The 16,663-nt window shown below is 48.0% G+C and overlaps 1 protein-coding gene across 1 annotated transcript in view; it reads right to left on the bottom strand.

Moving 5' to 3' along the window:
- The window catches only part of LOC311240163 (cytoplasmic dynein 1 heavy chain 1), a gene marked incomplete at both ends in the record, with an annotated part of 161,618 nt that overhangs the window by 110,129 nt on the left and 34,826 nt on the right, over positions 1-16,663 (bottom strand). Inside the window, 8 exons of the mRNA XM_084328703.1 lie at positions 281-437; positions 1,927-2,165; positions 3,074-3,286; positions 4,036-4,219; positions 5,496-5,736; positions 7,638-7,797; positions 8,419-8,519; positions 10,200-10,482. Of these exons, the coding sequence (XP_084184829.1) occupies positions 281-437; positions 1,927-2,165; positions 3,074-3,286; positions 4,036-4,219; positions 5,496-5,736; positions 7,638-7,797; positions 8,419-8,519; positions 10,200-10,482 (1,578 nt within the window). The remainder of the gene's footprint in view (positions 1-280; positions 438-1,926; positions 2,166-3,073; positions 3,287-4,035; positions 4,220-5,495; positions 5,737-7,637; positions 7,798-8,418; positions 8,520-10,199; positions 10,483-16,663) is intronic.

Genomic DNA, 16,663 nt, shown 5'->3' with positions numbered 1-16,663 from the left:
TTCACAGCCACACTACAGAAGGTTAACCCTTTTCACTACCACACGACAAAGGGTTAACCCTTTCACAACCACACGACAAAGGGTTAACCCTTTCACAACCACACTACGGAAGGTTAACCCTTTCACTGCCATACTACAGACGGTTAACCCGGTGGTAGTGAAAGGGTGAAAGAACCAAGGAGACTATAAAAGAAGGAAGGGTCATTTTATTATAAACATGTGTTGCGTGACCACGGCCGCCATACAGTGATGTATCAGAATGTGTGGGAGGCAGACGTACGTTGGGAGGCAGACTGAGACGCTCCCCGTTGGGCAGGGTGAGCAGCTTGTTGTCGTCCAGGACAGAGTTGAGGTTCTCCACCCACTCTGGGTCCACGTCTCCGTCGAAGATGATCCACTGGCGCTTCTGCAGCTCACCGCGCACGTTGTCAATGATCCTGGAAACCAGGAGGACAACCATCAGCCCCGTTGGGTCAGGAAAGGAGCGCTGCTCCAAATATTTGACCCCGGTGTTCCAAATAATGGTCGTTTTGTCAAATGCAAAGACGGTTCGAATGGCCGGTTAGGACCGATTCACTTCCAATCCAATCAGTTCAAATCGCAGTTTACTTGACGGAGCCTTCATCTTCGTTGACTTGTCAATAGGTTAGATATACAGGACAATCTGCATGCCACACGTTTTTCAGTACTGGAATTTGAAAGAGAATTCACTTACTGAATTAAATATCAAATAACATGTTGAGGACAGAGAACCCTCAATTCCAAGTGCAGAGTTACAATATATAATAAAATAAAACAAAACTAACAAACAAACAAATCCTGGTTTGAATACAGTTAAAACATTATATATATATCCCTATATGCTCCTTATTTATACCTTATATTCCTTATATATACTCCTTATGTATACCTTATATATATACTCCTTATTTATACCTTATATATAATGCTTCAGTGTTTCCCACAGGATTTTGTGAGACTGTGGTGGGTGAACCTCGGCCCCTCTAGGGGAATCCGGGGGCATGCCCCCCCGTTTAATTTTTTTTTTACATTTTAAAGTTAAATGCATAAATCTGGTGCACTTTGAGAGCAAAATAAAGAGGCTAGATTCTATGATGAACTTTGTGCTCAAAACACAAAATCGACTAGACTAGTGCTTCCCAATCCTCTCCTCGAAGCACCCCAGCCGTTCAATGTATTTGTTAAATTCCACCACCAGCACACCTGATTCAACTTAACTAGCCCTTTATTAGTTGAATCAAGTGTGCTGGTGGTGGAATTTAACAAATACATGGAACGGCTGGGGTGCTTCGAGGAGAGGTTTGGGAACCACTGGACTCAAAGAGCATACATTTGAGCCATCAAAGAAATTAAGCTAAAGTGGTTACCTGTGTTGAACTGGTTTATTTTTTAGAAAATAAAAAGATATACTGGATTACTATTACGACTACTACCACTGCCAATACTACTGATACATCCCTATTGGCAAACTTTATATTAAATCTTTAATTATTATTTTTTTATTACATAATTTGTTTTGGTTCATTATAAAACTGTGGCAGGACGCCACAGTCTAGGTAATTAATGGGAAACACTGATGCTTATTTATACCTTATATATATTATACTCCTTATTTATACCTTATATACAGTATACTCATTATATGTACCATATATATACTCTTTATTTATACCTTATATATATACTCCTTATTTATACCATATACTTTCATTTCTATTAGTACTATTGTCTGTATATATATTGTGTTTTCTGTTATATTTATATACAGAAATTATTTCATTTGGTTTCAGATAAATTATGTCATGTTAGTTTGTTTACCTCACCTGCACATCGCATCTATAAATGTATATTTTGTGATCTGTTAAAAAAATAAAAAACAGCACATGGACAGTGCAGAGAACTGACTTCCTGAGGATGTGTGTGAACAGGCCGTCGGTCCACTCGCGCGTGTTGGGGTCCAGGGTTCCGTACAGGTGGTCCTTGCTGATGGCCTTGGGGTCGATGATGTGGGCCACGCCCTCCAGGCCCTCCAGCCTGTCCAGGGCCTTGAGCAGGACCCTCCAGGCCATGGTCTTCCCACTGCCAGAGGGCCCCACCATCATCAGCCCGTGGTTGATCTGGGTGATCTGGTACAGCTGGAGCACCTGCAGGAGGAAACAACTCGGTTAATAACGGTCCAGGAAATACATCCAAACCCATTGGTCTGGGACCATAATGCAAATACGCCATGTGACTTTATTGTGTTATACTGATCATTTTAATGTGATATGCTTGAAGGTATATTGTATTTTAAATACATTCAATCTTATTTGTGGGTAGTGGTAGAAGGAAGGGGTGGGTATTGGTAGTGGTAGAACAAAGGGGTGGGTAGTGGTAGTGGTAAAAGGAAATGATGGGTAGTGGTAGTGGTAAAAGGAAATGATGGGTAGTGGTTGAAGGAAGGGGTGGGTAGTGGTAGTGGTTGAAGGAAGGGGTGGGTAGTGGTAGAAAGAAGGGGTGGGTAGTGGTAGTGGTTGAAGGAAATGGTGGGTAGTGGTATTGGTTGAAGGAAGGGGTGGTGGTTGAAGGAAGGGGTGGGTAGTGGTAGTGGTTGAAGGAAATGGTGGGTAGTGGTATTGGTTGAAGGAAGGGGTGGTGGTTGAAGGAAGGGGTGGGTAGTGGTAGTGGTTGAAGGAAGGGGTGGTGGTTGAAGGAAGGGGTGGGTAGTGGTTGAATGAAGTGGTGGTGGTTGAAGGAAGGGTGGGTAGTGGTAGTGGTTGAAGGAAGGGGTGGGTAGTGGTAGTGGTTGAAGGAAGGGGTGGGTAGTGGTTGAAGGTGGATATTGTACATAGTCTGCAGTGGAAAAAACTCTACTGTATCTGTAACAGAACCAGTGCTCATAACATGTTATTGTGTCATCGTGGGAAATTGTATTTGTAGTGGGCCTGTCTGATATTGTGGTGGGAAACACCCACACAGCAAACACCCCACATCTGATCTGATGGTGTACATTCACTATGTCCATATATACATTTCATGGAAGAGTTGGGAGAGTTAGCCAACAGCCACTTACCTTCTCCACCCACATGCTGCCCACGTCATCTCCGTCTCCGTAGGTGAGGTACATCTCGGCGCAGACCTTCTTCAGCTCCTCCCTCAGGGCGTCCATCTCCCCGCGCATGTACTGGACCCCCGGGAAGACGTCGGACAGCAGGCTGAACAGCAGGGGGATGTCCTCCGCCACCAGCTTGGGGACCATGGTCTCACACACGCTCTGGATCAGGATCTACAGAGAGACGAGAGACAGGCCGATGTTTCATTCTTTAAAGAGGAAGAAGACTCAATGTGGAGCAGCTACATCGAGTGTGTGGTATTCCTACGTTACCCTATCAAATATGGATCACGTATCTGTACTTTGTATTGTACACACTCTTGTACAATACCTGTGTTCAATAAAAATACACACAAATAAATAAAATTAAAAAACAAGAGATAGTTTTGGTTGATAGTTTTCTCTTGGCTCCACCATCCTTCCTAAGCCGTTTATTTAGTGCATTTTTTGCTGCATTTTATAGCTGACTGCAAAGGCGACTATAGCACTTAGGGCTTAAGTGTCTTGCTCAAGGACACTTCGACATGCTGCCGGGAGGAGCTGGAATCAAACCGGGAACCGTCTGATTACTAGACAACCACTCTACCTCCTGAGTCACTGTCGCCCCAATATCTGTGACTGTTGTCTTTTCTACGTTACTTTCAATCTCCTGCTTCGATGAACCTGCCTGCCCTCAGTTAATAGTGATAGAAGATTATTAGATTAAAAAATAAAAATAAAAATGTATCCTTGTAGAACATCGTCTCAACTCATTCCTTCTTTCTCTCTCTCAATTCTCTGCTCTCCTCGATACTACCAGACCATGTTTACTTGTAGTAATACTTGTAATACAGTACTATTTGACCATATCTTAGTTTGTAAAGAAAAGCTCAGTTCTAAGAAATGTTTCCATATTCGTTCAACGTGTTCTTCTTTTCTCGTACCTCCTGCTCAGGAAGGTTCTCGGCGATCTCGTTCTCGTCGACTATTTCTCCGCGTTCTCGCTTTGACCTCTTGATCCTCTGGATGCGCTCGCGCTTCACGTTGCCGGCGCTGATCAGCACGCTCTTCAGAGCACGCAGCCCGAAGTCGTAGTGGCTCTGAGACGACAGCTGCTCGTCACACAGCCTGAGACACAGAGGAGGACGTTTTAGAACAACATCATCCACTCCACGGCCAAATAACTGGGAATGCGTAAGAATCCCAATGTTATCTTTCACATGCCGTTCCGTTATCCTTCTAAAGAGAATGACACTCAAAGGTCATGACCTCCAAATCGATGACCGAAAGACTAATCGAACCATCTAGTAGCTGGTTCCTCCGAAGTTTCCCTCAGGATAGCTGGCGCTCGATGTATTGCATGCCCATTTTTGAGAAAGTGTTGTTTTCGTGTTGTTTTCTTGCCGAATGCAATTTTTTAAGGATACCCAATACAATACACTGTTTTTGGACTATATTACTCTATGATGTGTTAACAATTCCGACCAAGTGCAGATGGTTTTCCCCACTTTTTTAAGCAGGTGGGAGGTTTTTGAACGGCCCTTCTAATGTTTCTCTCCTCCACATTGCCTGTGGTGCATTCTTTCCTATTGCTAGGTTTTAGTGAGTTTTTCCTTACCTTCGCGTGGGGTATGTCTGGGAGTGTTGCATTTATTTAGCATTTATTTTAAAAAATTTGGACTTTATGGTGTTTTTGTTTTGTTCTTGACTTATTGTGATGTTTCTTCTTGACGTGTCCGGCCCATGGGGACGTGTGTTGTCGGGCCTTACAAATAAATTTGTCCAATTTTTTTTTCTCTCTGTTTTCTCCCCGTCCCAATCTAGTCATTGTGCCAATTCCCCCCTTCCCCTACCTGGTTGCTGTGCGCATGTTCTCCTACTGGTTGGTACAAGGGAACCCTGAAGTCATCCGCACGCTTCCTCCGACACGCGTGGCGACAGCCAGTGACTATTTTTTCACCTGGCAGCGAGGACTCTCATTGGTGAGGTGTAACGCGTGGGAGGTCACGCTGCCTTCCTCAAGTCCTGCCTCCGCTGAGCAAGCACCCAGACCTGACCTGTAGGCGTCGCTGTCCACAATGCCAGATTCCCACCCATGACATGCCCTCCCCCCAACCCAGCCAAACGAGTTAGTATAGCGATTAGCCCAAGCCTCAAGCAATGCTGACTCCGGGAGTCGAGACCGCAGCCTCTTGCATTGGTGACGAGCGCAATCTCCGCTATGCCACCTGACCGCCCAACCTTACAAATAAATTAGATTTGATTTGATTTGATTTTGTTCTTCAGCCATCTAAATGTCATTTTCCAAACTTGAATAACCGGGGGCTACGCAAGTATCCTAACGATTTCGTTTTTTACTAACAAATTCCATGTTTTTAGAGCAAACGTTACAAGGTGTGCGTACTTGAAGAAGGGCACGATCTTCTTGGCGAGGGTCTCTGCCGTGCGGAAGCCCTGGGAGTAGAGCATGACCTGGGCGATGAGCTGGCGGTCAGGCTTGGTCATGGCCAGGCTGCGGAACAGCTTCTTCAGGTTGTCGGGCAGGTTGGAGCGGCCGGCGTAGCCGGGGTTCATGGTGATGAAGATGGCCATGTCCGGGCTCACCTTCACCTGCTTGTTCAGCAGCTCCGTGGTGACAGGCACACCTGGGAGGAGAGGGAGAGGGAGGAGAGAGGGAGGAGAGAGAGGGAGGAGAGAGAGGGAGGAGACAGAGGGAGGAGAGAGAGGGAGGACAGAGGGAGGAGAGAGAGAGAGGAGACAGAGGGAAGAGAGAGAGAGAGGGAGGACAGAGAGGGGGAGAGAGGGAGGGGAGAGGGAGGACATAGAGGGAGGAGAGAGGGAGGACAGAGAGGAAGGAGAGAGAGGGAGGACAGAGAGGGAGGAGAGAGGGAGGACAGAGAGGGAGGAGAGAGAGGGAGGACAGAGAGGGAGGACAGAGAGGGAGGACAGAGAGGGAGGAGAGAGAGGGAGGAGAGAGAGGGAGGAGAGAGAGGAGAGAGAGGGAGGAGAGAGAGGGGGGACAGAGAGGGAGGAGAGAGAGGGAGGAGACAGAGGGATGAGAGAGGGAGGAGAGAGGGAGGAGAGAGGGAGGAGAGAGGGAGGAGAGAGAGAGGAGAGAGAGGGAGGAGACAGAGGGAGGAGACAGAGGGAGGAGACAGAGGGAGGAGGGATCAGCTTATGCTCCGTTCAGACTGTGGCGATTAAAAAATAAAATAAAAACAAACAGCCCTCTGGTTGGTATTAGTCAAGGCAGGGCTTTCCCCAAACAAAGGTATAGGGGTGCAGCGCCACTGTGACAAAGTGCCAGCACCACCATGGAAAGAAAAAGCAGTGAAAGCTTGGGGCCAGCTTAGAAACAGACACATCATTGTCTAATATGTGATTGCTCTGTCCTCTGATCCTGTGTGTGTGTGTGTGTGTGTGTGTGTGTGTGTGTGTGTGTGTGTGTGTGTGTGTGTGTGTGTGTGTGTGTGTGTGTGTGTGTGTGTGTATGTGTGTGCGTGTGTTTGTGTGTGTTGTGGTGACCCCAAGCCACCACTGGGCTTGGTGATTGAAGGGCGCTACGTAACGGCCCAATGGCTAGGCGCTGCCCATATTTGAGCGGCCGCTTCCAGGCGCAACGGCCGCTAGAAGGCCATCAAGACCAGCTAGTGACACGTAAGTGTGTATTGTAGTACATACTCCTGGGTATTGTAGTACATACTCCTGTCTCTGGTGGACTAAGTGGGTATTGCAGTACATACTCCTGTCTCTGGTGGACTAAGTGGGTATTGCAGTACATACTCCTGTCTCTGGTGGGGTTAAGTGGGTATTGCAGTACATACTCCTGTCTCTGGTGGACTAAGTGAGTATTGCAGTACATACTCCTGTCTCTGGTGGACTAAGTGAGTATTGCAGTACATACTCCTGTCTCTGGTGGGGTTAAGTGGGTATTGCAGTACATACTCCTGTCTCTGGTGGGGTTAAGTGGGTATTGTAGTACATACTCCTGTCTCTGTTAAGTGAGTATTGCAGTACATATTCCTGTCTCTGGTGGACTAAGTGGGTATTGCAGTACATACTCCTGTCTCTGGTGGACTAAGTGGGTATTGCAGTACATACTCCTGTCTCTGGTGGGGTTAAGTAAGTATTGCAGTACATACTCCTGTCTCTGGTGGGGTTAAGTGAGTATTGCAGTACATACTCCTGTCTCTGTTTGGGTTAAGTAAGTATTGCAGTACATACTCCTGTCTCTGGTGGACTAAGTGGGTATTGCAGTACATACTCCTGTCTCTGGTGGACTAAGTGGGTATTGCAGTACATACTCCTGTCTCTGGTGGACTAAGTGAGTATTGCAGTACATACTCCTGTCTCTGGTGGACTAAGTGGGTATTGCAGTACATACTCCTGTCTCTGGTGGGGTTAAGTGAGTATTGTAGTACATACTCCTGTCTCTGGTGGACTAAGTGGGTATTGCAGTACATACTCCTGTCTCTGGTGGGGTTAAGTGAGTATTGCAGTACATACTCCTGTCTCTGGTGGACTAAGTGGGTATTGCAGTACATACTCCTGTCTCTGTTGGGGTTGCTGTGCTCCCTCAGGGCCACCTGGATGTACTGGACCTGTTGGGAGACGGCCGACAGCATCCTCTCCTCCAGACGGTTGAACTCGTCGAAGCAGCCCCAGGCTCCCACCTGACACAGGCCCACGAAGATACGACCCATGGCCTGGAGGGAAGCAGGAGGAGGTGAACATGTAATACAACCTTAACCTGAAAATAAGGTAGGGTTACAAAAATCGGAACTAACTTTTTTTTTTTTTATCTTTTTTTTATCTTTTTCCCCCTCCATTTTCCTCCGATTTTCTCCCATCCCAATGTTAGTCGTTATGCCAATTCCCAATCCCCTTCCTGGTCACTGCGCACTTACCCCCCACAGTCGGTCTGGGAGAGTGGAGGCTATCACGTGCTTCCTCCGACACACGTCCAGCCAATCAACCGCTTCTTTTCACCTGGCAGCGCCGATTCTCACTGAGAGGGCGTAGCGTGTGGAAGGATCACACTGTCCCACTCAGGTCCTATCCGCGCTTAGCAGGCGCCCCGACCGAACTGTAGGAGTCGCTGTTTACAACGACCCGGACCCACCCCGCCAGCTTCTCCCACCCTCTAATACTGCCAATTGTATTAGTGTGAACGGCCAGCCAAGCTGGTGACACGCCGGGAGCTGGATTCGAACAGGCGAATCCAGCGTCTCCGGCGTTGGTGATGAACGCAATCTCCGTTACGCCACCTGACCGCCCCCGGAACTATCCTTTTAACGAATGAGAAGAGGTAGAATAAAGCTGCGTACCTGGAAGTCAAAGGTCTCGTCGCAGTTGAAGACCAGGACAAAGCGTCCCAGCTGGTGGCCCAGAGCCTTCACCGACTCAGTCTTCCCCGTGCCGGCAGGACCTAAACAGGGGACACGTTCCTAATGAGGCCATTACGGGCAAAACAGTAACGGTATCACTGACACACTCCTTCGTTCACATTGTTCCTTTCATACTAGAGCTGTTAACAAGTCAATCCAACAACGATTTGAATGATTTGCTGCATCATACGAAAATGAAAATGTAGGATACTTGAATGCTTGCAATTAAAAACCTCACACACTGTTTTTAGCCAACAGTCAAATACAAGAACGCACACATTTTGATTAATATCAATTAACAACTCTACAGATCGATGCCGTTGATTTCCACATTCATATTTTTTTTTAATATACTGTATGTTGCTTTTGTTTTTTCTTGTTTTTACTTGTGGGCAGGTAAAGGAATAAAAAAAGAAGAAAGAAAAGTGCATTGATTGGGCACACACACACACACCACAATATGGATGCTCGATATTGGCTTTTTTACCGATACCGATATACCGATATTGTCCAACTCTTAATTTCCGATACCGATATCAACCGATATCAACCGATACCGATATATGCAGGGTCCCGCCCCCCCCCCAAAAAAACGGAATAATTTCAGGTAATTAAGGCCCCGTTTAGACGGAAACGCTAGCAGGTGAATCCGCAAAAATATTTTTTCGGATGTGCCTTTCGTTTATACGGAAACTGTGTTTTTACGGGGTGAAACCGCAAAAAAGTGAGACTACCTTCCAGGGTGGAATTCCTAGAAACGCTAAACCTTTCCGCTCTCATCTAAACTGTCAAACCGCATAAAACAATGACGAAAGGGTTGTCAAGGCTCTCGTTGCGTGTACTGCTTACATCACAGGCATGCGCCAGTAGCCTAGAAGCGTAAACAAAGCATGTCTGATTCTATCCATGGCGATCACCTGAAGGCTACATTGGCAGTACTTTTAAATACACAAGAATCTGTCCCACGGCGTGACTGGACCCACTGTCTGTGAGTGACTCTGCTTTGGTCCAATCACATTCCCCACCTCTGCCTCTGCGAATCAGAGGCAGAGTAGGGCGGGTCTTCACAGCACGTCATGTGACATATGCGCCAATCGTGTGACAGCGGGGCTCAGTCGTCTGGAGTCGTTACAGCCTCGTCTGCACGGAGAATTCCATCCCAAAACGATAGTCTAAACGCAAAATTAAAAGTGAAACCGTAAGACGACTTTTGCGGTTTCTGTTCAGACTCTCTCTGTCTAAACGTAGCCTAACATTACATATATCTCTTGTTGTGGAATTAACACAACATTATGCATACTTTTGACAATAAATAAAATCAGAATTTGTTCTTACTTGCTTGCCTGGGTAAATAAAGGTTATAGAAATGTAGTTTTTTATTTTTTTTTATACCGATACCGATATTTTCCGATATCACATTTTAATGCCAATATCGGCAGATAATATCGGTAGGCCGATAATATCGCACATCCCTACACATTATGCTATGTTTCTTTACATTCATATATTGGTATTATTTAATTTTCCTATTACCTATTATTCTTGTTTATTTACTGGTCCTTATTTTATAATTATTTTCAGTTGGTTGTTTCATTATTGTTTGTGCTTTAATCTCACCTGCACATTCGTGTTTCATTTGTTGCTTTTATTTTTTTTTATTTTGCTTCATTGTTCAAATAAATAAACAAACATAAACACGGATGCATGGATCCTGCCCCTACCGAAGGGCGATCCGCCCAGACGAGCCTCCAGGGCCTGCGTCATGGTCAGGTAGCAGCGGTCGGTCAGCGGCGTCTGGACCAGCTTGTCCTGGACCCCCAGGTACTCGAAGCCGTAGTTGAACTTGGCGTTGGCCATCTGGATGGAGAGCTGCTGCAGCACGTCCGTCTGCTTGGGGTCGAAGTAGAAGCGCATCTGGCTGAGCCACTCGAAGGACTTGGGGTTGTCGATGTTGTTCTTCATCAGCGACCTGGTGACGTCGCGCTGGTGGACCAGCTCTGTGATCTGGACAGAAAGGAAAGACGGCAAAAAGGTGAAACGTTTTTTTTTTATAGAATGTTTAACATGTTCTCCCCAATTTAGACATTATACCAGTTCCCAGTCGTTTCACTGCTGGTTGTGTAGACTACCACATGCTGCCCTACTGTCAGTCTGGGGAGGGTGTAGACTACCACATGCTGCCCTACTGTCGGTCTGGGGAGGGTGTAGACTACCACATGCTGCCCTACTGTCAGTCTGGGGAGGGTGTAGACTACCACATGCTGCCCTACTGTCAGTCTGGGGAGGGTGTAGACTACCACATGCTGCCCTACTGTCGGTATGGGGAAGGTGTAGACTACCACATGCTGCCCTACTGTCAGTCTGGGGAGGGTGTAGACTACCACATGCTGCCCTACTGTCAGTCTGGGGAGGGTGTAGACTACCACATGCTGCCCTACTGTCGGTCCGGGGAGGGTGTAGACTACCACATGCTGCCCTACTGTCGGTCTTGGGAGGGTGTAGACCACCACATGCTGCCCTACTGTCGGTCTGGGGAGGGTGTAGACTACCACACCACATGCTGCCCTACTGTCGGTCTGGGGAGGGTGTAGACTATCACATGCTGCCCTACTGTCGGTCTGGGGAGGGTGTAGACCACCACATGCTGCCCTACTGTCATTCTGGGGAGGGTGTAGACTACCACATGCTGCCCTACTGTCAGTCTGGAGAGGGTGAAGACTACCACATGCTGCCCTACTGTCAGTCTGGGGAGGGTGTAGACTACCACATGCTGCCCTACTGTCGGTCTGGGGAGGGTGTAGACTACCACATGCTGCCCTACTGTCATTCTGGGGAGGGTGTAGACTACCACATGCTGCCCTACTGTCGGTCTGGGAAGGATGTAGACTACCACATGCTGCCCTACTGTCATTCTGGGGAGGGTGTAGACTACCACATGCTGCCCTACTGTCATTCTGGGGAGGGTGTAGACTACCACATGCTGCCCTACTGTCAGTCTGGGGAGGGTGTAGACTACCACATATTTCCTCCGATAAATAAACCAGTCACTTTCTTTTTTTACCTGAGAGCGAAGAGTTTCACTGGGAGAGCGTTATGCGCACAAAGTTTCACGCTATCTCCCCCAGATCCCCTCCCTGCTGAACAAGCCTGAACAACCAACCAGTAGGGGTCGCTGTTGCAACGACCAGGACTCATACTCTGGGCTTCACACCCGTGAACACTGACTTATTGTGACCGTAGGCACGACTGACCAAGCCGGAGGTACCGCTGTCGGGAATTTACCTCTACACTAACCAGACGTCTTCTTGTGTTTATGAATCATTTGTATTATTATACAATAACCATGTTTTCAAATTACTTAAACATAGACTACTGATACAGTACTCTGCTGATACAGGAGCTGAGAGGACAACAACCCAAACACACACAAACAAACCCAAACACACACACTGTACTGTATACGTACTGTACTGTACTTCCTTGCTTTGGCAATTATTGTTTTTAAAATGTTCATGCCAATAAAGCCCATTGAATTTAAGTGAAATGTTTCAGATTGATTTGGTTTGAGAATGAATATACTGTGAGAAGTCATCTTCTGCACACTTGAATAAACATCTTGCAGGGCAGATGTGAGACTTCCACTTCTGCCACATGGCCTTAAGGAACTAGACAACGTTTCCATCCACAAGGATTTTCCTCAAGTCTCGATGTACTTTGGAAACATTTGAACAAACAAACGAAAAAACAAATTAATGACTGACTGACTGCCTGACTGACTGTGTGATGGATCACGGGTTATGTGGGTTTTATTTTAGTTTATTCTAGTGTGCTTTGGATGTATTTTGGGGTTTCTCTGTCAATCACCAGACACCAGTTAATTGCCACGCGGCAGGGCAGGTGTGTGAGCTTGATTGCCACCTGATTGGTGTCGGGTGTGCAGTGCCTTGAAGTAGGCTTGGTTGACTGTGTTTGGATGCTTGTCCATTTCATGTTTTCCCCTCAATAGTAGAGGAGTGTCCCAAGCTCATGTTGTAGTGTTTTCTCTGTCTCTAGTGCTGTTTTTTTCTTTTTGTTGTTTTCAACTGCTAGGCAGTGGTGGTTTCTTTATTTTTGTTGTTTATTTTATACTGGTTGTTGTGAAGGGCCAGATTAAACCAAATATATATATTTATTTATATATATATATTTAATTGTATTTGTATATTCTCTAATATTCCCTGATATCCCTTGTATATTCCTTGTACAATATGCATTGAATATCCATTCTAGCCTACTGAACATCCCATAATAGTCTCCATTCTACTATTGGTCGAGACCTTGGTGCCAGGCTGCCATACCCCTCAGACCCAGTTCAAACGTACCGCTCGACATGTACGAACAAGTCCTAGTTCCGCGTAGGAATTTGGCTACCGCACCACTGATGGGACTATTTGTTCATAGTGCGTATATATACTGCGCTACTAAAGTAGGACTTTCTTTTCAGTCCAGTTTCTTACCCTCCAATAGAGTCACAGACGTAAAGCCTCCCCGCGACGCCACGTGTGGGAGTAAGGCCAAGTTCGCCTACCATCGGTATTGAGACATCGTGTATATTAATATTTGAATAGTCATATTTGGCACTATATCGTCGAGTTGGACGTAGTCTATTAAGCTAATAATAGTCTGTTAATATATAGTGCTTCGTGCCGTGAGAATACTACCGTAGTCAGTACCCCATCGTTTCGGGCAGAGAACTGGCTGCTTACCCAGGGTGGTTGACCCTATGTGAAGCTGCACCCGAGGAGCCCCAGAGCCGACGAGCGAGTGGACCTGTATACCGGATTATTCTACCGACGACAGCCCGCCTTCCCAGGCACGGATTATGCTTTGGATACTTTGATTATTCCATGGATAAAGACCCCCGACACTGCCGTGTGTTGGAACCCCCCCCCCTGGAGAGGACGCAAGGTGAGGAGACGCTCTGCAAGACGAGGTCGCTTCACGTCTCTCCCCCGTGGACCGGAGAGAGCCGGCCCACAAAGAGTCCACCTGCTTTCATCTGTGGTCCAAGGATCGCCGGCGCATTGAACGGCACTACAGTGGGTTCACCTGGGATACCCTTGGCCGGACGAGGCAGCCGGATTCTACCCCCCCCCCCCTCCTACTCCTGTCGGCTTACAAGCGACCGGATTAACCCCCTCTAGTGTATCTAGTATAATCATTAAAGTATCATTGCTGTTATTCCTTAACTATTCCAGGTCGTATATTTACCACCTGCGCCTTCAGAGATTGGACATTCTCTATTGATATACCGACGAATACTCCTTGCCATAAAAGTGCATACTATTTCAATTCATAAATGTAATTAAGTGATTAAGTGCTTATTCTACACACCATCGCTGTGTAGAAATAAAGACCTGTTTCTAATTCGTACATTTGTGTTGGATCCGTTTCATCTACGTGAGAGTGTTCATGATAATATATTTATGCCGTGTACTGGGTGGCCGAATATTAAGTACAAAGGTAGTGGTAGTAAGTATCATATCTAGTAATACAGTCAGGGAATTGTACCCCTCAGTTACAATTGGTCCTTCGAGCCGGAGGGTAATTAGTGTAATATTAATATAGTGTTATTAATATTGAAATGGCCTATGATGAACACTCCACGAAACGATCCTCCTAACCAACGCCCGCAGCGCGAACGACGGCTCCCTCAGTACTTAGAGGCTTACGCTGTCAGTCAACAACCTAGTCTTCTACTAACAGTAAACGCGGTAAAACTAGAAAGTAAAAGTATGTCTAACCCCAACGCCCAGACTACCCCGACCATAGAGCCCCCTACGGGCTCTAATGTAACTGACCAAGTTCACGGTGGGGACCAGTGGGAACCAGACATGACTTCACACCCCGCCAGTACTGAAGAAGTAGTCCCCGATGAGTCCCGGGAGGAATACAACGCTACCGAGAGAGAACTCGGCACGGAAGAAGACGGGGAGAGCACCGTGGAGATAGAGCTCCAAGGCTCCGCAAGGAGTACCCCGAGGGAAGGCTCCCCTATACAACCGCCTTCTCCCAGCGAGGCAGAGAGGACCCTACAGTAGGCCTTCCTCATCAGCCTAAACGCCGCTGCTGAACGCGACCGACTGCAGATCCAGCAGCGAAGCGAACACGAGCAGATACGTCTAGAAATAAGACGCATTCAGATGGAAGAGAATGTGGCCCGAGAACGAGCCGGTGCTCAACGGGACGCAGCGCGCGACAGACAGCAGTCGCAACTAATAGAACAGCTGATCAGACGGACAACACCCTCTCCCTCCGCCAGAGGCTCCAGGAACTCGTCTAGACACACCTCCAGGGCGGCATCCCCTAGCCGAGTAAACAACCCTGAACTTGACCAACAGACGAGGTCTATACCCCCCACAGACCACCTCCCCCCACCGGTACAAGCGAGACCTAGCAACCGGGAAGGAGCAGCATATCCTGTGGAGAGGCTAAACCAGAGACTACAAGCACTGGATGACCTAACTGAAGACGAAGAGGAAGAGGAGGAGAACCACGCCCGAAGACAGCACAGTACTCTACCGGACCAGGAGGTCCGGTACAGCCCAGGCTATACTCCCGCGGAGCTGCGCTACAGACCCCCGACTCTATACACGGGTGAGCACGACGCACGACCCGCACCGAGGAACAGCACCTGGACAAGCGGGCCATGGTACACTGCCGGTACCAGCCCATACCAAGGAGCGGGAGGAGACTCGCCTAGGAGGCCTCTCCCCCAACGCTCGCCGATGTATCCACAGTCAGCGTCATACATTGGCACGCCTATGGTACCCGACTTCACCCAAGAGAACCGGGCCCAGTATACAGAACTCCGCATGTGTCTGGAGACCATGTTGGTGGATGTATTGGATGAACGCCACAAATACGCCATCCTACTGAAGCACTTAAAGGTACCCCGCGCACATAATATAGCGCTCGCCTACGCGACTTCCACCACCCCATACACAGCAGCGCTGGTAGCATTGGACCAGAGGTATGGGCGCATATGGGATTACGTGATCCAGGAGATCCGACACATCGACCGCTTACCCCCAGCAATAGACAATCGAGCACTGGACGACCTGTCCATCAGAGTGCAGTCCCTGGTAGGGATGTTGGGAGCGCAAAGAGAGAAGGGGAGGCATGAACTTTACGCCAACTCAAATGTGGAAAGGATCCTGGAGAAGCTGCCGCCCGCTCGTCAGGAGCGCTTTAGGCGGCAGAGGGACCACAGAGACCCGAATGGCCCCGAACCGAACCTCCTCGATCTAGCAGACTTCCTGGCGAGAGAAGTCAGCAGCCTACGGCTAGATACATTCGGACGGAGCACCCCTGGCTCCAGAGAAGGAACCAGATGACTAAATGATGGAAGAAGATCGGTGACTGTGATGCACCAATCGGAGTCAGTACCGAGCAGCAGGAGCCACAGTACCCCCTCCAGAACGGAGAAGTGGAAGATAGTGTGCCCCTACTGTGAGAAAGAACACTGGCTAGTGCAATGTGACTCCTTCCCCAAGCTGAACGCGGAGGAAGCAGGTCAATGGATAAAGTCCAACAAGCGCTGTTTTCGCTGTGCGCGCTCACACATGGCAGCCGAATGCCGCTTAAAGAAAAGGTGCACCAAGTGCGATGGAGCCCATCTGGACATACTTCACGACAGTAACAGACGGCGCCCTTCACCTGCACCATCCAGCCGCAAAGCGAGCGTCATGTACATCGATCCCGCCAGCAGCAGTGGAGCCCGAGTACTCCTAAAAGTAGTGCGTGTGACACTAAGCTACCAGAATAAAGTCCTGGACACTTACGCCGTCCTCGATGACGGGTCAGAGAAGACCCTGCTGCTCGCCTCCGCTGCGGCCCAGCTAGGGCTGCGGGGAAGCGAAACCCAAATGACAATTCGGACAATAAGACGAGATTTGAAGACGATAAAGGGCGAGAATGTCTCATTCTCTATCGCAGCAAGCGGCCAGCCTGAGCGACGGTACCAGATTGCAGACGCTTTCACCAGCCAAGAAATAGGACTGTCGCGGTACACATACCCCGTCGCCAAGCTGATGGAGAAATATGCACATCTGCGCAAGTTACCGATCCCGCTCATAGACAATGCTGACCCTGTTGATAGGCTCCGACCATGCAGACCTCATTGTCCCGATAGACCGGGTTCATA

Source organism: Notolepis coatsorum (assembly GCF_963971535.1).
Source record: "Notolepis coatsorum genome assembly, chromosome: 14".
In the NCBI taxonomy this organism is placed as follows: domain Eukaryota; kingdom Metazoa; phylum Chordata; class Actinopteri; order Aulopiformes; family Paralepididae; genus Notolepis; species Notolepis coatsorum.
The sequence above is the reverse complement of the archived record's forward strand: the minus strand, read 5'-3'. Positions and strand labels throughout refer to the sequence as shown.